The sequence below is a fragment of the Podarcis gaigeae genome (assembly GCF_964106915.1).
Source record: "Podarcis gaigeae genome assembly, chromosome: 15".
Lineage (NCBI taxonomy): Eukaryota > Metazoa > Chordata > Lepidosauria > Squamata > Lacertidae > Podarcis > Podarcis gaigeae.
Genome location: NC_139692.1, coordinates 43040110 through 43065253, shown reverse-complemented (window position 1 = coordinate 43065253; position 25144 = coordinate 43040110). Strand labels below are relative to the sequence as shown.

Sequence of the window (25144 nt, the reverse complement as noted above, 5' to 3'; positions counted from 1 at the left end):
AAAAAAGCCAATGCAATTCTGGGCTGCATCAATAGGAGTATAGCATCTAGATCAAGGGAAGTAATAGTGCCACTGTATTCTGCTCTGGTCAGACCTCACCTGGAGTACTGTGTCCAGTTCTGGGCACCACAGTTCAAGAAGGACACTGACAAACTGGAGGGCAACCAAAATGGTCAAAGGCCTGGAAACGATGCCTTATGAGGAACGGCTAAGGGAGCTGGGCATGTTTGGCCTGGAGATGAGGAGGTTAAGGGGTGATATGATAGCCATGTTCAAATATATCAAAGGATCAGTTACAGATAGGTAGCCGTGTTGGTCTGCCATAGTCAAAACAAAAAAAATTCCTTCCAGTAGCACCTTAAAGACCAACTAAGTCAGTTCTTGGTATGAGCTTTCGTGTGCATGCACAAAGGATGTCACATAGAGGAGGGAGAAAGGTTGTTTTCTGCTGCTCCAGAGAAGCGGACACGGAGCAATGGATCCAAACTACAAGAAAGAAGATTCCACCTAAACATTAGGAAGAACTTCCTGACAGTAAGAGCTGCTTGGCAGTGGAATTTGCTGCCAAGGGGCGTGGTGGAGTCTCCTTCTTTGGAGGTCTTTAAGCAGAGGCTTGACAACCATATGTCAGGAGTGCTCTGATGGTGTTTCCTGCTTGGCAGGGGGTTGGACTCGATGGCCCTTGTGGTCTCTTCCAACTCTATGATTCTATGACTTAATTCGTTCTGGGGGTCCGTTCTTAACCTGAAACTGTTCTTAACCTGAAGCCCCACTTTAGCTAATGGGGCCACCTGCTGCCACCGGAGCACGATTTCTGTTCTCATCCTGAAGCAAAGTTCTTAACCCGAGGTACTATTTCTAGGTTAGCGGAGTCTGTAACCTGAAGCGTATGTAACTTGAAGCTAATGTAACCTGAGGTACCACTGTACGTAAATCTGGCACTGGTTCTTGTCCTCCCTCATTTCTTGCCTGGATGGAGGTTGGAGAGAAGGGTTTGCTTGTGCGGCTGCAGAAACAAGCCTCTTGTTGACAGAAGAAAGCCTTTAGCAAATGTGAGATCCCACGGAGAGAGCGCCTGTCTGATGTACAGTTTCAGTTCCAAAGGGCATCTGTCACCACACCAAAGGCCCGATTCCAGCATCCATTGCTCTCCCGTAACTGATATTTGATGATAGACTGCCTCTGGACTGAAAGCTCCACACAGCCCTTGCAGCTAACAGCCGTCGACAGGCTTCTTCCTGCGCAGACTGAATAATAGAAACATAGAACTGTAGGGAAGGGATCCCAAAGGATCATGCAGCTCAACCCCCTGCCAATGCAGGAATCCTAGCTAAAGGATCCCTTGGCAGATGGCCTTCCAATCTCTGTTTAAAATCCTCTAGGGAAGGAGAGTCCACCGTCAAACTGCTCCTACCATCAGGAAGTTATTCTTAAGGTTTAGTCAAATTGAAAAGTTCAGTCAAGCAACACTCATACAATTAATCAACCCAAATTTTGTTAACTTAATTTAAACTTGCTGGAAATATCCCGAAAACTGACAGGACGCGGAGCAGGGTGGAAAGCTGAGGACAACCAGTTTTTCCTGCCTCTCCCTTCTGATGGCTTGGCTCAGACATCTCTGCTTCATCACGTTATATGTATTGTTTTAATCATTATCAATATTTGCTTATAAAGCAGCAGCCGGATTATTTCTTATCCCCTATCTATTTGTTGCAAAACAGAAGCGATAAAAGAGCAAGTCACTGGGAGAGGTTCCGCTGAGTAAGAATTTTAAGGAATGTCAAGTAAATAAATGAAAGTATCTGAATATATTGGCTCTGAGCCTTTGGCTGCCAGCAAAAGCTTGGCGAAGTATATATGGATATTGGTTTTTCATTGCTGGCTTTTGTTTGTCTGTAAACCACCTTGGCATTTCTCTTTGAAATGAAAGATGATTGAATAATAATAATAATAATAATAATAATAATTTTCTGATTGGCAATTTTTAAAATGATGCAAGCATTCAGACCTTACAAGTCCCTTCCTCATGGCACAATAAGAATACTGTCTGCCATCACTTCCCACACACTCCCTCTTAAGATGCTGACTAAATGTCAAATTTGTGATCCAGCCTGAAGAAGATCCAGCTTCTTCAGCACTGAGCCAGGTCCCCCACGTTGCTCTGTTTCACTTGGCATCCAGGCTGGAGAAGAGCTCTGCAGGACCCAAAACCCTGCTCACTATTTTGCAACAGGGACTTTTGTATTGTTTATGAGAAAGCCTGGGAAGGAAGCCCCACTGAATTCAAGAAGACTTACTCCTGAGTACACAGGGTTAGGATAGAAAACCCAAATGCACATTTATAAAAATTAAACAACACCACAGATCAGATCATTGCCATCTCTATCTTTTCAGCAAGCTTTTTAAGTAGGGTTTCTTATCCTGTTCCAGATCTGCTTTGGAGTTGAGATTGTGTGTGTGTGTGTGTGTGTGTGTGTGTGTGTTGGTCAACTGATCAATAGACAGACAGGGAATTTAGGAAGCTGCCTTATACCAAATCACACCATTGGTATTTCCTGCACTGACTGGCAGCAGCTCTTGAGGGTTTCAAGGCAAGGGAGTCTCTCTCCCAGACCATCAAGGACTGAACCAGGGATCTTCCACATTCAAAGCAGATGCTGTTACTAATTATTATTGTTGTTGTTGTTGTTGTTGTTGTTGTTGTTGTTGTTGTTGTTAATACCCCGCCTATCTGGCTGGGTTTCCCCAGCCACTCTGGGCGGCTTCCAACAAAACACTAAAATACAATAACCTACTAAACATTAAAAGCTTCCCTAAACAGGGCTGCCTTCAGATGTCTTCTAAAAGTTTGGTAGTTATTTTTCTCTTTGACATCTGGTGGGCGGGCGTTCCACAGGGCGGGCGCTACTACCGAGAATGAGCTACAGCTGTTCTCTTCAAGATAAAATAAGATCCCAGGTCTCATGTTTAAGGGGTGGTTTAAAGAGGAATATAGGAAGCTGCATTTTAATGAGTCAGATATTGCACCATCTAGCTCAGCCTTTCCTACACGGACTGGCAGCGTTTTTCCAGGCGACATTCCTAGCCCCACTTGGAGATACCAGGATACTGAGCTAGCGCCCTCTGATGCCTCAGTGTGAATCATTTGGAAAGTGATTCATAAAGGACAATGGAAGTAAAATAAAATAAAACACAACCCTAGTCTCCAACGCTCACACCCCTTTTTGTTTTAAGACTCACAGTGTGTCTCTGAGGACGTGCAAAGTGCATTCGTCCCATTCTTAATCTTCCAGATCATCAGCCCCGGAAGATTACACTTTTAAAAAAAGAAGATAAGGATGAATGAGCGCCTCTGACTCACCCGCCACGGCGCCCTCGACGACTCTCTCTTCTGGTTCGCTGCGAAAAGACTTCTTCTAAGTTTTGCAGGGCGTCGGGAAACATCGCGCGGCGCCTCGCTCGCGGCCTTACGGTAAAAGCGAGGAAGGGGCGGAGTCCGGGAGCGCGCCTCCGCCAATCGGACGCCGGGCTCCGCCGAGGCCCCGCCCCGCCCTCTCCCCATGTGCAGAAATAGCCGCGCAAGCCTCTGCTGCGGGGGAAAGACGCCGCGGCTCCGCGAAGGAGACTTTGTAGGAGCGCATCCGGGGGGCGCTTAAGAAAAGAGGGGCGTTTGCAGCGACCGCGATCACCCCCCTTTTTTTAATTAGCAAGGATATAAGAGAGGAGCTCTGCCTTGGCTTTTCGACGTGGTCAGACTCGAACTCGCGACTCCAAGTTGGGACCGTCCTGTGGATCAGCTTCCTGCAGACAGAACATCATTTCTACCGCCTGGGTTTTCCCCTGCTTCTGTGAGATGCCTCCCGGGATGGGCCTTCCCCTGCGCTCCACTCTGCAGCTGTGCCCATTTCCTAGCCTGCAAGACTGATCCCCACTGCCTGCACCCTTCCCTGGGCTCAGCCGGCTGGGGGAAGTCCTGTTTCACCCACCCTGTGGCACGTGGCGGGAGAAAACAACAGGAACTAGGGCCTTGGCTTTCTGCGCTGCCGCTTTGAGGTTTCTGGTGTGGCAGAAGAACAAAAGCAAGAGACTGGCACCGTAAGAAGCATCACCGATTGCGCCAGGAGATTGCCTGGCCTGCGGTCCACCGGCGATGGCCGAAGACGTGTCCCAGCGGGCAAGGCGGTGTGGTGGCAGCGTGGGCTGAGCTTCTGCATACACCCCAAATCGGCACGCCTCCATGTCTGGTGCCAGCAGGAGGTCCTCGTTCCCGCAGGCCAGCTCTCCCTTGACCACCGCTCTTGGGGGTTTGGTGGACCCATGGCATTTGCTGGCGTGGGCTGAGCCCCCTGCTTGAAATGACCACGTCCTCGTCCCCGCTGGCCCTCCATGGCCTGGATATGGTCTACATCGTGGTGGAGCTGGTGATCGCTGTGCTGGCCATCGCGGGCAATGTCCTAGTGTGCTGGGCAGTGGCCATCAACAGCACCCTGAAGAACGCCACCAACTACTTCCTGGTCTCCCTGGCGGTGGCCGACATCGCCGTGGGCCTCCTGGCCATCCCCTTCGCCATCACCATCAGCATCGGCCTGCGGATCAACTTCCATTCCTGCCTCTTCCTGGCCAGCTTTGTCCTGGTCCTCACCCAGAGCTCCATCTTCAGCCTCCTGGCCGTGGCTGTGGACCGGTACTTGGCGATCAAGATCCCACTTAGGTAACAGAGTGATCAGGGGGAGAGAGTGTGGGTAGGGGAGAAGGGTTTTCCCTCGCCCAGATCCTGCGACTTCCGCTGCGTTGACCGCTTAGTCTTGGCTTGCGCAGCTTGGCTCGCTTGCCCGAGCTGCACGTCTCTGGAGAAGGGTTGCGGCTCAGGACTAGAGCACCTGCTTTGCATGCAGAAGGCATGGGTTGACCCCCAGTACTTTTGCCTCTCAGGTAGGGCTGGGGAGGACCGCTTTCTGAAACCCCATAAGAGCTGCTGCCGATCGGTGCGGGTGATACTGAGCTTAGATGGGCCAGTGGTCTGACTCAGTGTAGTGAAGAGCCGTAGCTCAGGGTTAGGTATGGCTGGGAACGCCCCCTTGCCTAAAAGCTTGGAGACCGGCTGCCAGTCAGTGTAGGGAATAATGAGGTGGATAGCCAAATGATCTGACTTGGTATACGTTAGCGTCCTTCGCTTCTATTTAAATCAGCCCTTTATTTGGAAGTGTGAGAACTGGATCCTCGCTTTGTCCTTAAAGGAAGGGCTGTAGTTTAGCACAACGGTGACTTGGAATGTCCCCTTGGCCAGAAGTCCCTGCTACTCACTGTGGACCAACGGCCTGAGTCCGTTATAAAGCAACTTCCTACATTTGCAATTCCGCTGGTAGCAGATTGTGCTCTGGAGAGTGGAAGGGGGTCCCTGGTGCAGGCGGTGGCTCTCCGGAAAAGAGAAAAGGCAGTTGTCCTTCACGCAGAACATAGTTAGACTATGGAACTCCCTCCCACAAGATGCAGTGTTTGTGTTTGCAGAGATTTGCTTCCCCCTTTAGTTTTTCTTCTTCTTTAACTAGCATTGTCCTGGGATCAAACGCCGGCCTTGGGGGAGTGGGTGGGAGTTAAAATTCCGCCTCTGCCTCCGAGTCTGTGGGTAAGAATTCCGGTAGTTGTGTGAGTCATGGCAAAGCAAACCATGTGCTTCTATTAGGTCCTGGGGTTGCAACCGTATTCAGCTCATTGGAAATATATATGTCCGGGGGCTGAGTCACCTGGAGGCCACCGATATCCTCCTCTCCAGGTAGTTTTAAAGTCGGGCGGGATTTGTTGGCATCCTGGTTTGTTTTTAACCTCAGTTGTCTCATCTGCGAAATGGGTGCAGCCAATCAGTTAACTTCACAGGGTTGTTATTACTGAAGGTGGAATACGGTTGAGGTTGAATATCAGAAGGATCCCTGCTGCTTGATCAGGCCCTACCCAGCCCAGCCTCCGGTTCTTACCACCCCATGTGGTGTAATGCTTAGAGTGTCAGGCCAGGACCTGGGAGAGACCAGGGTTCAAATCCTGCCATTAAGCTCCCTGGGTGAACTTGGGGGCCAGTCACTACCTTTCCACCTAACTGACCTAAGCCGGTTGTTGTGTGGATAAAATGCTGAGGGAGGACCTGAGCTCCTTGGAAGAAAGGTGGGATATAAACTAATGTAAATAAACAAGCAGCATTCACTGAAGGTTCCTAGAAAGTGGGATACGCTAGGCCTATTCCCTCCGACATTAAGTGCATTTTAAAAAATCATTTAAAAAAACCCTGACAGTAAAAAAGTTCCATATAAATGGTTTCATACATTAAAGCACCAGGTTATTAAATCTGTGATGGCTAACAGCCATTGCCCAATTCATTGATGGCAGGCCTGTCCATTTCTGACAGCCGCAGTAACCATCTTCCCATTGAACCTCCCTGTGCAGGCGCAGTCTACCTTGGATGACTGGCTCAGCTATTTGGTGTGTCCCTGAGCGAGCCACTGGTCTGCTCCCCGCCACCACCTTGCATGCGTGAAGAATGATGCAGGCCCAATTTGTGGGGCTTTCGTGAAGGTTTACCCAGCTAATGGTTTTCTGAGGATGGTCCCTAGATACTGTGGTCAAGCAAGAGGACAAATAGTGTATGCATCTTACTCCTTCCCCCTTTATCCTCACAATGGCCCTGTGAGGTAGGTTAAGCCAAGAGAAAGAGCTCACAATGGGGCTGTGCCTCTCTGTCTGTCTTGGTCCTTTTTTTTTGCTACTTAACCAAGTAGCTGTTTTTCATCTAACCCCTCCTGTCTACGGCCATACTACCCTGAACATGCCCGATCTCGTCTGATCTCAGAAGCTAAGCAGGGTCAGGCCTGGTTAGTACTTGGATGGGAGACCTAACCCCCCCCCCCCCGTATTTCTGGGGGGGTTCTGGGCAAATGAAAAGGTCTGGGAGAAGGAGAAATCTGGGATGGAGGATGTGTATCTGGCGAGGTGTGCCAGGGACCCACCACAAAACGGGTAGTGTCCAGTGAGTCGTGTCTGAGTTGGGTCCGTAGATCAAGGTAGACTGCTCTTGAACGCAGGAGTGCTACGAGTGGGGAAGAGGGAACACGCTCAGTTCACTTAGGGCGATGGCGAAACCTGGAAGGTGTTCAAAAGAACTTTGGGGCTTTCCAAAACAAAGCTCAGTAACTTTTGGGATGTCCTGGGTTTTTTTAAAAAAAATTCTTGAAATATGGCAATCCTAGAGATATGTTTAAGAATGTGAGAAGTCCCTGTTGGAGAAGCCTTGTGCGTGTGTGTGGTCTTGGGGGAAGACCAGAGACCTGACTTCTTCAAAGGAGACCTTCCTGCTGTTTGCAGCCGAAACCTCAACTGTGAGCATATCCTGATATTTGCACAAGTATAACTCTTCCCTGCTGGCAGGCCGGAGATTTTTTGCTTCGGAAAAGGGCAGTTCAAAGCTTGCCCCCCTGCCTTTTCTGGAAAGCGATCAGCTGAGGCCGTTCCCAGTAGCGCTGGAGGTGTCTTATTAACGGTTATTGTTACAAAGTGTGGTCCTGCAATAAAATGTTGCAGGGGGGAGTGTGTGTGTCGGTTCAGCCCGCCGACCACGCCCTCCCATGGGTTACTCCATTCCATTTCCACCTCCTGCCACGCTCTCCTTCCTTGCCTAACAGACATCCATTCCTTCTGTGCCCACAGAGCAGCCCCAGACCTTTTGTTGTTGTTGTTTAGTCGTTTAGTTGTGTCCGCTTCTTTGTGACTGTTACGGTAAAATCTGGGTGTGAGGCTGCTCAGCCACCCAGCTCGTCGGACTAAGTCCGTGGGTCCCTGCGGAGGAAAATGAGCGCAGCCGGAGACCGGCGGAAGGGGTGAAGAAGACATGCCCCCCCTTCCGTATCAGTGACCCCCTGGACCAGAGCACGCCAGGCCCTCCTGTCTTCCACTGCCTCCCGCAGTTTGGTCAGACTCATGCTGGTAGCTTCAAGAACACTGTCCCAGCATCTCGTCCTCTGTCGTCCCCTTCTCCTTGTGCCCTCCATCTTTCCCAACATCAGGGTCTTTTCCAGGGAGTCTTCTCTTCTCATGAGGTGGCCAAAGTATTGGAGCCTCAGCTTCAGGATTTGTCCTTCCAGTGAGCACTCAGGGCTGATTTCCTTCAGAATGGATAGGTTGAATCTTCTTGCAGTCCATGGGACTCTCAAGAGTCTCCTCCAGCACCAGAATTCAAAACCCCAGACCCTAGGGAGCTGAGGGTTGCTCTATTTTTCTTTGTAGGGGGGTTCATCCTATAATTCTTGGTTACCCTGAGACTGCTGATTGTGAAACAGTGGTGCCATTTAAACTACCTAAGGTATTTGGGGAACGAGGTCACTATTTGTGTGTACTTTGAGTTATAAATATATGGGATGGCCACAAATAGGCAAAGCTCTCCATTTTTTACTTCCCGGTTTCTCACTTTTTCCTGATCCTCAGTTCCCCATATTTTCCCATGAATTTGTGATTATTATCACTATTTTTAAAAAAAAGTCCTTGTGAAAAGCATTGTTTTGCAGATTTTTCCTAACACATCTCTGCAATTTGGTGTAATTATACAGTTTGCCCTCCCATGTATTTTTGCACATGATTTTCACCAACATTTGCATTTGTATACATACTTTTCACACTCTCTCTCTCTGCATTTTGGTGAAGCTTATTTGGCTGGAGATACATATTGCGAACTTTGAGGATTGTGTTCTGGTTTCACATATTGTTCTTGACAGCTGGAAAATTGGCTATGTTCACCTTTTCAGTGTGGGTTTCTCCCCCGTCTCTGGATAAGGTTATCGATGGCAATGGGCTCTGTGGAACCTCCACAGTCAGGCACAGTCTATCCTTGAATCGGTATTGCTGGGAGGGAAACGGTGTGAGGAGGCTACTGATTGTTCTCGTGTGCTACTTTCCTGCTCTTTCTGTTGAAGCATCCACTTGACCCACCGGCGTTCTTCTGATGTTCCAATTTACACAGCACCAATCCAGGCCTAGGGACGCAGGTGGTGCTGTGGGTTAAACCAAAGGAGCCTTGGGCTTGCCGATCAGAAGGTTGGCAGTTCAAATCCCCGCGACAGGGTGAGTTCCCGTTGCTCGGTCCATGCTCCTGCCAACCTAGCAGTTCGAAAGCACCTCAAAGTGCAAGTAGATAAATAGGTATCTCTCCAGCAGGAAGGTAAACGGCATTTCCGTGCGCTGCTCTGGTTCGCCAGAAGCAGCTTAGTCCTGCTGGCCACATGACCCGGAAGCTGAACGCCGGCTCCCTTGGCCAATAAAGTGAGATGAGCGTCGCAACCCCAGAGTCGGCCACGACTCGCCCTAATGGTCAGGGGTCCCTTTACCTTTAATCCAGGCATACATGATGCCTTGCTCTGTAGCAGAAGGTCTCTGCCTCCACTGTGTTTACAGTCACAGCAGTGGGCTCTGGCTTTGCACAGCCTTCTCTCTGCCCCTCCTTCCATGCTGGATTATTTTGTAGTGGATCTCTGCTGCTAACAGGCAGTAAATTGCCATATAATGATTTTCTCCCAGGCAGGGAAGCATGCTTATTTTTGCATTCCAGGGGGCTGGACGAAATGACCCTTTGGATTCCTTCCAACCCTACGATTCTGAGATTCTCTGAGTGCATGCATGGCAAAAATGGACGAAGCAACAGATATAAATCTCATCTTAGGCTAGTTTCTACACACATTCACACCAACCTCTTTCTATCCTCCATCCAGAATAGGCAGAAAGAGCTGGGGGTGGAGCCTCTCCAGTGAGAGGTGTGTCCTAAGGGAAAGGGGCGTGGCCTGGATGCCCAAGGGCCAGGTAGAAAGGCTCTGGGGCCACATTTAGGGAAGTTTTTAATGTCTGAGGCTGTATTGTTTTTAATATTCGGTTGGAAGCTGCCCAGAGTGGCTGGGGAAACCCAGCCAGATGGGCAGGGTATAAATAATAAATTATTATTATTATTATTCAACGCGTTTTCTGCTTTGTACCACCAGCTGCTCATTTGCAACCTCTGTGTTTTTGATGTATTAATCTCCTTTTCTGTTGTGTTTGGTGCTCAAAGCGATATGGAGTGGTGGCGGTGTTTGAACAGTAACATAGTTAATGGTGTGGAAGGAAAACGGGACCTGATCCAGGCCTGCTTGTCGCAGGGCCAGAATCCTCTCAGGTGGGTGGATGAAAGCCATGCCTTTGAACCCCTGCACGGCAGGCAGGCATTCAACAGGCAAGCGTGGCTGCTTTTCCCGTCGCATTTCTACCTGTTCCACAGCTGCAGAAATAACTGCCCAGTCAGAGGAAAGGAGAACTTGCTTAGCCGCTTATCAGTCACAATATATTACTCAATCTCATATTTTTGAGGAAGAGGAAAATGTTGCCGCCTCTGAGCATATGGTTTGGGGGGGGGCACGTTAGCTCATCAATGTCACAAAGGGATGACACTATCATTCTGGAAATTTATGCGGAGTTGTTGTTTTCTCGAAAACATCTGCTGATAAGCTTCCCCAGTGGGGAAACTGAGGCGGCAGTTCCTACCTAGTTGCCCAGAATTGCCGTATTTCTTCCGTGAATTTGCCAAGAAATGCAGGGCGGGACTGTGTTTTAAAAAAGGAAAAGGAACACATGTTTAAGGTGTTTTCTCTACTTTTACTGATGCAATCTTTTCAACACTACTTAATGTTTAAAATTCATTTGTATACTTACATCTTTCTGTTCATCAAAGTGGTCTTATTTTTTCTTTATTAAAAATAAATTATATATTTAGAGTGGCATATTGTGACTCAGTTGCACCCAATGCTGGCCCTGCTCAGAGTAAACCCATTGATTCTCTCTTGGGTTCATTCATTTCAATGGGTCTGCTTTGAGCAGGAAGTCATTTGCAGAATAGACCTACTGCAATGAATAACAGCCCGTCTCAAACCCATTGAAATGTCTTCCGCCTTTCAGAGTTTTCGTAGCTTAGAGATTTTTGGCATAAATATCCCCTCTCAGGGGGTCTGAGAAATGAGAGTGGGCGGGGGAGAGATATCTGGGGAAATTTGGATACTGTATTGTTTGGCATCTATGCTATGCCTGTAAAAACAAAAAAATAGACGTTAGCCTCATACTCTGAGTAGACCCATTGAATTTAATAGACTTAAGTTTGTCCTGGCTGATTTAAGCCCATCTCTTTTAATGAGCTGACTCTGATTTAGCAAAATATCCATCCCCAAAATAAAACACACCAAAAATTGTATGTCAGATACAAAACACAGCAGGATTGGAGCCTGCCTCAAATCGGAAGGTAAAACAGCAAAAGGAACAAAGTTGATTGTAAAACACCTGCTTGGTTTTTTTGAAAATCCAATTGTGATACATTTACCCTTTGGGGGGAAAACAACTCTCTGATTCGCTCATTGCAGACCAACTTTGTACATGCCTGGCTGCTCCTTTTGCATAACCTCAGTTGCCCAATCAGCCCGGGCCAAAGTCTTCGATGGAAAAGCAGTGGCAGGGTGTGATCCGCGGCTGTCGTGCAAAGTCATCCCGCTGTGACTGTGGAAATATGTTTCTGAAGATAGGAGACTCCCTTCTGCGAACTTCGTTTATCTTGGGATTCACACTCACTGGGCGGCGGCGGGGGGGGGCGGTAACCTTCCCCCCTTCCAATAATAATAGTAATAAATAATATATTTATACCCCGCCCATCTAACCAGGTTTTCGTAGTCACTCTGGGCGGCTCCCAACAGAATATTAAAAACACGATAAAACATCAAACATTAAAAACTTCCCTGTCCAGGGCTGCCTTCAGATGTCTTCTAAAAGTCAGATAGTTGTTTATTTCCTTGACATCTGATGCGAGGGTGTTCCACAGGGCGGGTGCCACCACCGAGAAGGCCCTCTGCCTGGTTCCCTGTAACCTCACTTCTCGCAGGGAGGGAAGCGCCAGAAGGTCCTCGGAGCTGGACCTCAGAAGCCCTCCTGCTCTGAACTTCTTGGGAAAGTGGTACTTGAGAATAACAATTGACTTGGCGGGTTCTCTGCTGCAGCTGTGGTGCTGATATTGATGGAGCTCTTTTGGCTTGCATGCAGAAGGGCCCCCAATCGAATCCTGGTCTCTCCAGCATAAAAATAATCTGGTAGCAGAGTAAGGGGAAAGGGGGCAAGTTTGGCTGAATGCCCTGGCTGACCAGTTAAATCAGTTGTGGTGCGTTTCTGACCTGCAAGCCTCTGATTAACTCTCTGAAACCTTGGAGAGCGGCTGCCAGTCAGTGAAGACAGTACTGACCTAGATAGACCACTGCTTTATCTCGGTCTGATGTGCCTTCCTGTGTCCCTGCCTAATAGCTCTTTCTCCACAACCAGAGCCTTGCTTTATTTATTGGTGAAAGACTGTCGCTCTCTCTGCCTGGTACCTTGGAGAGCAGCTGCCGGTCAGAGTTGACAATATGGAGCTAGTTCAGAAGTTGGAATTTCGTTCCAAGTAGCTACTGAATCCTTCCTGGTATGTAGAATACGGTAGCCTTAAGGGAGTGAATCTTGGTTAGAGAGCAGACTTTGGGGACGTCTTTCAGACTGAGGGCCGCCTTCCCGTTAGGGGAGTTTTCCGAGGGCCGCAGGCAAAAAAAGCCAGTGGTTTCTGCGCACATCTGCAACTGCTGTTCAGTGCTCTGACTCAGTATAAGGTGTCTTCCGACAATATGCTTAGAAATTACTCATCTTTGGGTTGAAGGCGACATTGGGAGGGTTTTGGGATGGAACTGGCATGGCCGGCGAGAGGGACTTCTTGAAGCTGCCGATGTCATCAAACAGATTTGTCACACGGTATCTCGAAATGTGGGCTGGCAGCGCCCTTGACAGCTCCCGGGCGGCGGAAAAACTCAGTCGCCCTCGTTGCTTCGCGTTTCCTACAATTATGAACCAGCCTCGTTTCCTACGCTTACAAATAGGCAGAGTTTCCTACAATTTGTGGGCTGAAGAGCGTTTTCTCAACCGTCCTTCCTTCTCCGCTTCCGTTGGTAAACCGTGACGACAATGGTAATAAATAGTGCTGGTTAATGGTAGTCATATGCATATTTAAAGAATAGTTTTTTGGCAACTATCACCAGGGGCGGCGGGGAGAGAGAATCTTTGCCAGCTGACATTAACGATAAGAACACCGGCCATCGGCCCCGACTGAAGTGCATGAATATTGGCCGTATATCAGAATTCAGGATCAAGACTGGCGATTACAAGTTCTGCGTTGCAACAGGGAAAGGGCAGTGAGATTCCCCTGAAATGCAGAAATCTTCAGACCACTGATTCGTAGCTGGTGAGCGTTGACCCTTCCTGCCTTCCAGTACTGTATAAGTCTCTTGCTCTGATCGTTAAAATAAGTACATTGGGCTATTAGTTATCTTCAAGCCACAACTGCAGAGAGAGATTCTGCAATTCTAGGATTAGGCCCACGGGGCTGAAACGCCCCACCATTGTTTTAAAACATTTCTGGATTGGCCTTTGGTTCCAAATTTCCAGGGCAGTTTGTGATAAAGGTTAGCAAAACCACAAGGAATGTGCTGCTTACATTTTGGGGGGTATTTTGAGGGTTTTCCCCCGGCTGATTGTCGCTGCTCTTGAGTAAGTTGATTGACACTGCCGTTAGGTAGAGGAAAAGGGGAAAACCCAACGAGCGCTTAAAAAAAAAATGTCACAATGTTTTTTCCGTATTTAACGTGGGCTTTAACCCCATTCCTGCCACCACCCAAATTTTGGGGAAACCCAGGCATACCCAGAAGGTATTCCTGAATTTGTAACTGGGCAGAGAAGAGATGTTCAGAATTTTTTCTCTTTCTTTCTTTCTTTCTTTCTTTCTTTCTTTCTTTCTTTCTTTCTTTCGTAGATTTGTAACCATGCAGGCTAAAAAATAAAAAAATGAATTAAAAAACACAGACCCAAAACAGCCGGCTAAAAAGCCAGGCACAGCAAACCTCGGCTTTTTCTTATTTTAAGAACAGTAGGGTTGTGACAATGAGGTCTAGAAACACCCATGAGGTCTAGCAGGCTAAAAAGCAAAGCACAGCTTACATTTAAGGGGGGGAACCTGTTACCATTTTAAAACTGTTTCGAATACGAACATGCAGGTTTCTAACCGTGTGAGATGGTTTGTGCATTCCTGTGCAAAATGCAACAGCAAGAAACCTGGTCGGGATTCTGGAATTCACAGCAGATCCCGCAGCTGCCACCCAGATTTAAAACTGAAGGGCTTGCGATGCTCTCGGTCTCGTCTCCGCCTGAACAGATCCTGCAGTTGTAGCTGGGCAGCAGAACTCGTTTCACGAGATGTTTTGGTGGTGGAGAGGAGGAAGGTGGCAATTTCAGGGGTGGGGTGGAGGGTGTGCAGTTCTTGTGCCAGATTTTTTTTTTTTTAAGGACTTGCTCCGGTGAATATTTTGGATAGCTTTTTGGCTTCGAGACAACGATGAGCTTGCTGGTACAAGCCTCTAATCCAGAGGTGGCCAATGTAGCAACTTCCAGATGTTTTCAGACTCCAACACAGCAGCCAAGCATGGTTAGTGATGGGAGTTTGGAAGTTGGAACCCAGTGACTGCCTTTGCTGTGCCTCACTTGTTCTATCTGCAATATGGGCATAATAAGCCTTGCCTACCTTAAATGGGCAAAACTTATTGCAAGGGTTATAGAGATGATGGGTGTGCATGTCAGAGGATTCCTCTCTCTTTGTGTGAGGGATTACTGGGGTATCATGAAATGCTTCATCTCAGATTTCATAGCCTATGGCTTAACAAAGCGTGAATGAACACGGTTCCTTATTTGTTAGCACCTTCTCTGGAGCTTTTTCTCAAGACCTTGCGCCACAAAGCAGCTACAGTCTTTCTCGACGGCGTTTGTCTCCCTCCGGTACCGTAAAAAATCACAGGGATTATTTCAAAGGCTAGCGTTGTGCCCTAATTCTTTCTTGGCCTCAGTTGTCTCGTAATCTGTGAAATGGGCGCAACCCTCCCACAACAGCCGCACTGGCTTTTATGATAAAGACTGGATTGAAGCCCGTAATGCAAAATCGCACCTTGCTTTGAACCATGAATTATTGAATGGAGAACGCCGGGAGGAGATAAACAAGGTTTCTGAGACACTTTTTCTGCATTAATGGCCTGAACAGTGATTAATAAATTGATAGATGCAAAGGGTAAACAGGATCAAAGAGCGAAAAGGCCTCTTAGGGCTCATTAAAAATTAAATATTTTTTAAAATGCACCAACTAGCGGGGGAGAGGCTTTATCCCATTCCGCTTTGGACCCGTGACTCCTGTGAAGTGTTTATTCCCATTTTGTTAGCAGGAAGAACTGGTGCTTAATAGATGGACTGCTTGCTTTAAGATGGGCGAGGGCATTCGTTCGTTCATTCACCAATTCACTCCTGAGTGAGGGATTTAGACTTCAGATGTCTTTGGACTGGGTTGTGAATGAACTCTTTCCTTCTGCCAGGCAGAAATCTGCCAGGCGTAAGTTCAACCACGGAAGCCTGTCCCTACAACCTGCTGCACCTGTTGAATGACGAGCTGCTCTTTAAAGAACACAGGGAGGGACATGCCTAGTTTGTGGGTTGGAGTGAGGAAGCTAGCGACGCAGGTTTGGTGTTGAAAGAGGGTTATCTTCCCACAAGTGAGATGAAAATCTTCAGCATTTTCTCTGCCTGCCCCTCTGTCTCACCACCACAAGACCACAGGCTCACCAATTTAAATTTTCTCTTGACTGTCCTTCCCTATTCTCTCAAGTGCAATTTGTTTTAAACTGATTTTAACACGGTGTTTTTAAATGGTAGTCATTTTCCCTGGCATCTCATGGAGAAGGGCAGGTGGAAAATCTAAATAATAATGATGAAAATTTCATTTTTCTCAATCTGTTAACCAATTTCACCACGTCATTTGCAAAAAAATTCCCAAACAGGTAAAATATATGTGTGTGTTCGTTGCTTACTGGAAGTCAAAATTTCAAGGAAAGGGTTTAGAAAAACCCCAAGCGTGTAGGAGATTATACATTTGTTCTGTCCAGTTCTGATTTGTACTAGATGCTGAAGAGGGAAGAAAATTTTTTCTCTATCTTTTTCCCCCCCTCCGAATCCTCAACCACCTAAAATAATATCTGCTTTGAAAACCAAATCCTCAGGATTTGGCCAATTAGCCATCTTTGCTCAGACCGGGTCAGCAATCTTGTACATGACACGACCCCGTCAAGTTATCCTGCTAAGCTGATCCTGATCAGCCCTGGCCGCAAATAGTTGACCTTGGACAAGTGGACCTTTGCAAGGAAGAGCATATTTCGTTGCCCTCATGAAGTTCTGCTTTGAATAGGTGGGTTAAATTGAGATGGTAGGAAACCCTCCCACTGAGAATTACTTTTTTGAGAGTGGGTGGGAAGGTTTTGCGTGACTTGTGCATTTTCCGGCATTCCAGCAGAAGCTGAACTGGCTGGTCTCTGCCTGCAAGGAGCATACATGCCTTGTGGAGATTAATGGCCACCTTCTTGTGCCTTGAGGTTCCTCCCTTCTTCTTTTCAGTAATTTATTTTATTGGAGTCTTATGTGCTTAAGGTGGTCGCATGGTTTTCGCTCTCTCCATTTTGTCCACAACAACGACCCTGTGAGGCAGGTCATGCTGAGAGACTGTGACTGGTCCAGCAGTGAGCTTCACGGCTGAGTGGAGAATTTGAACCCCGGTCTCTCAGGGCCTGGAGGGATGCGGGTGGCACTGTGGGTTAAACCACAGAGCCTAGGACTTGCTGATCAGAAGGTCGGCGGTTCGAATCCCCGCGACAGGGTGAGCTCCCGTTGCTCGGTTGCTGCTCCTGCCAACCTAGCAGTTTGAAAGCACGTCAAAGTGCAAGTAGATCAATAGGTACCACTCCAGCGGGAAGGTAAACGGCGTTTCCGTGCGCTGCTCTGGTTCGCCAGAAGCGGCTTAGTCCTGCTGGCCACATGACGCGGAAGCTGTATGCCGGCTCCCTCGGCCAGTAAAGCGAGATGAGTGCCGCAACCCCAGAGTCGGCCACGACTGGACCTAACGGTCAGGGGTCCCTTTACCTTTACCTCTCAGGGCCTAGTCCAGCACTTGAACCACACGACACACCGGCTCTCACAGGTGGTGAAAATAAACCTGAGAAACGAAGGAGATGTATCTGCCTGCTGCGCAAACATTGTTCCAGCTGAAAGACCGAGGCGAGCTTCAACATAGGTGTTCTCATTTTCCAAATTACTGTTTTCTCTGCATCTTCAGCTGAGGTTGAGCAATGCAGACCTTAAAGTTGCACTTGGGTCTTGCAAAGCTTGCTGTGGCCCCTTTGCAGCAGCCTGAGTTCTATGACGACAGAGCTGTGCTTGCTTGATCAGAGCAAGGGCAACAGAGGGTTCTTGTTTTGTTTTGCAAGGAAATAAATGCGTTTTGTGTGTTTGGATGCAGGGTGGGAGAGAGCAGGACAAGTTTTAAATGCCCCCTTCCCTCTTCCTCTCTTCCTCTCCCCGATGCCTCTCTCCTTATTTCAAGCACGAAATGCCAGCTCGCTGGTGGCGTCCCGTTTCCATGGGAACGGCAGGGCATCCCGGAAGAACGCCGGGGTCCATTCATGCCCTTCAATGCAGGAGGCAAAGTAGAAGCACAAATAAGGCGGCAAAGAATGGCCGCTTTTGTGGCAGCGGCAGCAGCAGACACTTCCCTCTCTGTGTGAGGAGGGGAGGAAGGCTTCCTCATTCCAGCGCCTGTTGCAACTGGAGGGCTGCCCCTTCTCAGCTTCGTGGGATCGTCACCTTGCGGGCACAATTCTCCACTGCCAAACCAAGCCTCTTTCTAACCTGCCTGGTTTCCTGCTACCAGGGCCTGAAACAAACATTGTTATTGTTGCTTGTCGGATTTATATCCCTCGATAAAACCAAAATCGAAAGACAATTCCACTTGTTGCAGTACAGTGGTACCTCGGTTCTCAAACGCCTTGGTACTCAAACAACTTGGAACTCAAACAATGCAAACCCAAAGTAAGTGTTCTGGTTTGCGAACTTTTTTCGGAAGCTGAACATGCTCCGTTTTGAGTGTTTCGCTGAGGTCTGTCTGTTTTTGCTATTTATTTTGCGCTTTTGTTTTTGCGGCTCTCTTTTGTTTTTTTGTGACTGTGTTGGAGCCCAGTTCAGCTAGTGATTGATTGATTGATTGATTGATTGATTGATTGTGTGACTGCAGTACATTGTTTATTGCTTTCATTTTATGGATCCATGGTCTCGTTAAAATTCATGTTAAATTGCTGTTATGGGTTGTTTTTAAAAGCCTGGAACGGATTAATCCATTTTGCATTACTTTCTATGGGAAAGCACACCTTGGTTTTTGAACGCTTTGGTTTTGGAACGGACTTCCAAAACGGATTAAGTTTGAGAACCAAGACGCCACTGTACTGAGTGCTCTGCCGGCCATGCCTGTTGCTGCATGCTCCATTCCATTTCACCCGCAGTTCCTGGTGGGGGTGGTTGTTGTTCTGATCTCCTCCCCACACTCCATGCCTACCAAGCACACTCCATCCTCGCTCAGCCATTTTGGAGGTTTATCTCCTTAAGACTCTCCCACCCACTTTGCCAGCCACTCCCTTCTCCTTGTGCCATTTCGGCTACACAAGGAATGGCACTCACAGCCAGAACGCTGTGAATAGATGGACTGCTAAGCACGGAACGTCAAGCGCTGCCTTACACCAAGTCAGACCATTGCTCCATCTAGCTCAGTACCATCCACACTGACCGGCAGGCGCTCTCTGGGGTTTCAGATGGGAGATGCTGGAGTCCGATTCTGCAACCTTCTGCATGCAGTGCAGCGCAGCAGTGGCTGTACCACTGAACTATGGAATGTTTCCTAATTTTGGAACTCTGCATCCCAGGCTAGGGAACTCTGGAACAGGCTAGGGATCCCAAACGCGAATTACTAGACATCCTCCTCTCAAGCAAAAAATCCCTGGCATGCGTTTGTGGGTGGTGGACGATTACAATAGCGGCGAGCTGGGTTTACATGTGTAAATGTCCCAGGGTTAAATGACTTGTACGTTTTTTTACCACCACTGTAAAGCCAATTGCAGAGCTCAGCGATTTGTCACGGCCAGACGCAATGGAGAGACAGCGCTGTGCAGTGGTTCCAGCGGCAGTCTAGGGCTGGGCTGAGAAAAAGAGAGCCGGGTTCAAATCCCTGCTGCCCCACTGGGAAGCCCACTGGGTCAGCCCCCTAGCCTACTCCACATGGGTGTTGTGAGGTTCAAAGAGTCGGTGGGGAAGAATTAGGGGCAACGTGTCGAGTTTCTTGCAGGGCACAAATGTAAATAACAATGATGGCCAAACTCTCAACCTGCTCCTTCTTCCTTGATGTGGAAGGCTTGGAATCTCTGGAATTTTTTTGCAGGGGAAGTCCTGGACCCTTTCCTCCTCTGAGTCTGTTCCCACTCCCTGCTGTTCCTCGTATCCCCCCATTGTCCTCGTCCCACGTCCAAGCCTCTTGGACAGCCTCCATCTTCTTTCCCACGGCGAGGAGAGCAGAAGGGAGAGTCCGGAGGTTGACCTTGGCTTCGGCAAAGGTCTCCTCTTGCTCTCTTCCCATCCTGCAGCGGAACGGAGGAGACAGTGCAAACGTGCGTCTGTGGTTGGGACCACTTCGGATTCTGGGACCGGTGGTGATGTAAATTCAGAGGTGCCCCGCAACTTAGGCTAACCAATGGCTACGAGACTGCCTTAAACCAATATGCCCACTTTTCCTGCTTCGCTCTGCAGAAGTGGCATATAATACCAGTTCAGCATTTGTAAAAACTCGATCTTTTAGTCCTTTGGAACTCCCCGCCTATTGATATCAAGCAGGCGCCTTCACCCTCTTTTCGGCGCCTGCTAAAACCATTTTCTTTGGGGCAGGTTTTAGAAGACTAACGCGAGCCTTAATCTGCTTTGAGTCTGTTGTTGTTTCAACTTTCCAAATGCCTCAAATTATTGCTGCTTTAATTTTTCTGAGTGGTGATATTATTGTTTTGTAAACGGCTCTGAGGTATGTAGGTTGTTGTTGTTTTACAATCAAGAGGCGTATAGATTTTATGAAATAAATAAATGGAAATAGCCACGAAGGCTGTCTTCTCCCTCTACTGTCAGAAGCTGTGAATGCTTCTGAATACCAGCTCAACAACTTCAATCCTTTGGTTGGCCCTCATGCATGTTCACTTCATCAAATCTGGCCCTCTTTGAAAAAAGTTTGGGCACCCCTAGAGTTCTAGAGTCATCTACTTACTTAACCACTGTGAAAACAGGGTGCCGGACTAGATGGGTCATTGGTTTGATCCGGCAACTGAGCTCTCTCCTGACATTCTCAGTCTCCAGGCTTAAGGAAAGCATCAGAGGTGTGGAGACATTGGAAAGTTATGGGAAACTGAAGCCCTGCAGCAGAGGATCTCTGGGTTGACCAATCAGGGGTCACTGTGCCAGATTCTGAGTTCCATGGCTGTCCCCTGTTGGAAACAGAATGCCAGGATGGGCCATTGGCCTATCTTACATCAAGTTCTTACATTATGGATTATTACAGAAGGTCTTAAATTGGCATGTCTGTCTGAGCGTTGCTAGTGGTTAGTTCACAAAACTCTCTGCTGGCATTTGTACCATACAGTGGTGCCCCGCAAGACGAACGCCTCGCAAGACGGAAAACCCGCTAGACGAAAGGGTTTTCCGTTTTGGAGGCGCTTCGCTAAACGAATTTCTCTATGGGGTTGCTTCGCAAGACGGAAAAATCTTGCGAGTTCCCGCGGGTTTCCCCCCGCTTTTTTCGCCCTTTTCCTAAGCCGCTAAGCCGCTTCTCAGCTGATCCGCTAAGCCGCTTCTCAGCTGATCGCTAAAAGCCGCTAGACCGCTAATAGCGCTAATTCGCTAAGCCATCAATGGGCTTGCTTCACAAGACGAAAAAACCGCTAGACGAAGAGAATCGCAGAATGGATTAATTTCGTCTTGCAAGGCACCACTGTACGTAACTTTAATTGTATAGCGCCTTTCTGTAGTTGAAGCTATGCTCAAGGTGGTTCGCAACATGGAAAATAAAATAAAATACAGTAATCACAAACTTAACAAAAGTTGTCAGAAGATTGACAGCTACACGAATCATGATACCTAGGAAGTGGTAGGGGCAAGCAGAATATAAAATAGAATGGTAGGAAGAGGTGTGGGATATAGCCATGAATGATAAATTAACATGTGTCATTAAGGTAAGACGGGGAATATGTAGGAGAAATGATGTTGAGAAGATGTGGAGGGTGTTTGTAGCATTTGTACTGTTAAAATGGAAAGGGGTTAAACCATTGCAAGAGGTGTCAAAATTTAGGGAGGTTGGAATGGTCTCGGTGGTGGGGTGCACGTTTTATTCTTTTTTATATATGGTTATTTCTTTGTCAAAATAAAACAATATTAGTCCTTAGCAAATGAACAAAACATCAAAAAGCACGCGCCCAAATTAAAACAATTTCCGCATGAGTCATAAGAACATCTAAAATAAAGATTAAAAAAATTAATATCAATGACAGCAACAAAAAACACACCTGAGCAACGCCCCAGCCTAAGACTCTGTTCAGCAGCCTCCGCTTTTGTAGCTGGAGTCAATCCAAGCTCCGCCCTCCCAGGCCAGGTGGGAAAAGGTGTGCGAGGCAGGGAGCAGGTCTCCCAGGACCCACAGCCAAGATGGTCTTTTGTCAGTTGGTTAAGCTGCAGGAAGCAAAGAGTAGCAATAACTGCAAAGTTCTCTTAATGGATCAGTATTGGGGCCAGGGCTTTTTAATGTATTCATAAATGTCCCAGAGTTAGGTGTGAGCAGGGAGGTGGCCAAGTTTGCCAGTGACACTAAATAAAAAAGACTGAGAAGAGCTCCAAAAGGACCTCTCCAAACTGAGTGAATGGCCAGTAAAATGGCAAATGCAATTCAACGTAGAGAAATGTAGTGATGCATGTTGGAGCCAAAAAAAATCTTAAATTCACGTGCACGCTCTGAACTGGAGGGGAAGGACCAGGAAGGAGACCGTGGGGTCATATTCTGTAGCTTGATGAAGATGCCGACCCAGTGCACGGCAGCCGTGAAAAAGGCCATTTCCAGGCTAGGGATCATTAGGAAAGGAATTTAAAATGGACGGGCCAATATCACCATGCCGGTATACAAATCTATGGCGCAGCTGCATTTGGAGCACTGTGTACCATTCTGGTTGCCTCACCTCAAAAAAGGAGTTTGTGGAGTTGCAAAAAGGTTCGGGGGGAAAGCCACTAAAATGATCGAGGAAAGGCTGCAGCGTTTGGGACTACCGTATTTTCTGCTCTATAAGACTCACTTTTTCCCTCCTAAAAAGTAAGGGGAAATGTGTGTGCATCTTATGGAGCGAATGCAGGCTATGCGACTATCCCAGAAGCCAGAACAGGAAGAGGGATCGCTGCTTTCGCTGCGCAGCGATCCCACTTGCTGTTCTGGCTTCTGGGATTCAGAATATGTTTTTTTCTTGTTTTCCTCCTCCAAAAACTAGGTGCGTCTTGTGGTCTGGTGCATCTTATAGAGCGAAAAATATGGTATTTAGAGAAAACGCAAGAGGCGACATGATAGAAGTTTGTAAAAACTGGAGGCAGGGGTGGCCACCAGCCTAGATAACTTTAAGAGAGGATTTGACAAATTCATGGAGGGCTATTGCTAGATACTAGCTGGGATGACTCTGTGCAATGCTTCTGCAATGCTGGAAACTGCGGGATGCTGGACTCGATGGGCCCTTGGCCTGATCCTGCAGGCTCTTCCCGTGTCCTTACGCGTGTTTCTCCTTGCAGATACAAGAGCATCGTGACGGGGAAACGGGCCCGGGTCCTCATTGCCGTCCTCTGGATCCTCTCCTTCGGCATCGGGCTCACCCCGCTGATGGGCTGGAACCGCGGGGAGAACGCCACCACCTGCGCCGAGAACTTCACGACCTTTGCCAATGGGAGCCCGGTTGAGGCGGATCAGCGTAGGCCCTGCCAGGTGAGATGCCTCTTTGAGAAGGTGGTGACCATGAGCTACATGGTCTACTTCAACTTCTTCGGCTGTGTCCTGCTCCCGCTGCTCATCATGCTGGGCATCTACACCAAGATCTTCCTGGTGGCCTGCAAGCAGCTGCGGCAGATGGAGCTGATGGGCAACTCCCGCACCACGCTGCAGAAGGAGGTCAACGCCGCCAAGTCCCTGGCCATCATCGTGGGCCTCTTTGCCCTGTGCTGGCTGCCCCTCCACATCCTCAACTGCCTGACCCTCTTCGACCCGGAGCTGGCCAAGCCCACCGAGATCATGAACCTGGCCATTGTCCTCTCCCACGCCAACTCGGTCGTCAACCCCATCATCTACGCTTACCGCATCCAGGACTTCCGCTTCACCTTCCGGAAGATTCTCTGGCGGTACGTCCTCTGCAAGGCCGACGACTTCCCCAAGGGCGCTAAAGGAGGTGGAAGCGGAGGCGGCAGCAACCGCGACCTGGCGGTCGCCAGCATCATCACGACTCCGACCTGCATTTGAGGACTACCTCGTTTTTGGAGGTCCCGGCAGACGCGTGTGACCCTCAAAACTCCGGGAGGAGACCGTGACGACAAGGGACCACCATTGAGCTGTGTTTGTACTGCCACAGTTTGAGTCTACAGTCCACAATATGCATATCTACTCCTGCTGTGAGCAGGGGGCGAAAATGGACGGCCTCTGGATGGCCCCTTGTTTCTAACTCTTAAAACTGTGATGATTTATTTTGTGATTTTAGTTGTGTTTGGTTTTTGGTTTTGTTTATAAAAATGGTGCCTCTGAGAGGAGGAATCCTACCGTCAACCTTACATGCTGTCTAAGTCCCTAACGGATGAAACTTGGGGGGGAGGGAGTGAGAGAGAAGGGATGACATTTATATTTTCCTTCCGAAAGAGAGAGAAAAGAGAACTCACATCAAATTCTTGCCTCTGGAACAAGGGCCGGTTTCCCAACCACGATGCTCTCGCGCTTTCTTTTGTGGAGGTTGTTATTTTTTCATCGTTCAAAGGCAACTTTTTAAAAATATATACGTGATGGGTTTGTTGTTTTGACTAAGAATGTTGTGTGTGTGTGTCTGTCTGTCTGTCCTCTCTTGCCCTGCAACCGCCTTTTTAAAAAAATTAAAAGAATGGTCATCAGTTGTTTGATGCTGCTGGTATTCTCCAATGGGAAATCATTTTAAGTATAAATTGTGGGCTTGTTTTCCCCCTTAAAAATTGGTGCAGAAAGGGCAGAGTTAAGGGGATGGGGGGGAATTGACTGAACAAATTGGTTTTAATTCAGAAAGGAGGGAACCTAGTGACAGCGGTTTCTTCCTTTAATAAAGGAGAGTTGAGGGCCAAAATCTACATCGCTGTCAGTGTACTGTGTTTTAATTTGCCTGAAAACTTGAGCACGGTGCTTTTTGGGTTATATCTGATACCGAGAGAGAAAAGGCTGTCTAATCAGAGCTGTGAATGGAACGGGCAGCCTTGACAGGTAGTCAGTTTTGCTGGAGGTAAATGTATGATGCTGTCATTTCCTCAGTGAGAAAAATCCGAATCCCTGTATGCATTACTACAGGTTTTTGTTTTTTGGGGGGAGGGGGGGCTAATGCATTCAAGCACACACACACACACCTCAAAAAAAATCTCAAACCCAAACAAAATTATATTTAACTATTCCTCTGGCTTCTGAGGTTTCATCAGATGTCACCTGTCACAACCTTCCAACCATTTATTACTTTATTTAAATTTAGCTTTTTATTGCAGAGAGAAGTATTCCTGTACAGCTATTTCGTGGAATATCAGGGTGGGGTAAAGTGCTAAAAACACAAAATGCCATTTGAAAGATAAACGGATAACCATTAAGCTGAGTGGCTCATCAGAGTAAAAAAGGAAGAGCTGCAAAATGGCCGGTCGACGCAAAAAGATATTCAAGAGCTGCCCAAGAGTCAGAAAGCGAGGGTGCCTGCCGTATCTCTGCTGGAAGCATGTTCTGTGGTTTGGGACAGGCGACACTTGACACCTGGCTTCTAAATGGCACCCTGCCTTTTCCCTGCAAGGAAACCCAGGGGGCACCCACTGTTGTCCTCTGAATTTTGTCCTCACAGCAACCCTGGGAGATCGGTTA

General features: G+C 48.0%; 2 protein-coding genes across 4 annotated transcripts in view; one reads left to right on the top strand and one right to left on the bottom strand.

The window, feature by feature from the left end:
• The window catches only part of ZSWIM7 (zinc finger SWIM-type containing 7), a 70970-nt gene that overhangs the window by 26875 nt on the left and 18951 nt on the right, over positions 1–25144 (bottom strand). For 2 of the 3 annotated variants that reach the window (XM_083715319.1, XM_083715317.1), the window contains exon 7: positions 13929–17851. The exons of the other annotated variant lie outside the window; for it this stretch is intronic. The gene's annotated coding sequence lies outside the window, so the exon portion shown is untranslated. Of the gene's footprint in view, positions 1–13928; positions 17852–25144 lie in introns of those variants that run through there. 3 annotated transcript variants of the gene reach the window in all.
• Positions 3584–24171, top strand: ADORA2B (adenosine A2b receptor). The gene is made up of 2 exons (XM_083715251.1): positions 3584–4711; positions 22819–24171. Exons 1-2 carry the CDS (start codon positions 4356–4358, stop codon positions 23534–23536), a joined length of 1074 nt encoding a protein of 357 aa, XP_083571377.1. The 5' UTR covers positions 3584–4355; the 3' UTR covers positions 23537–24171.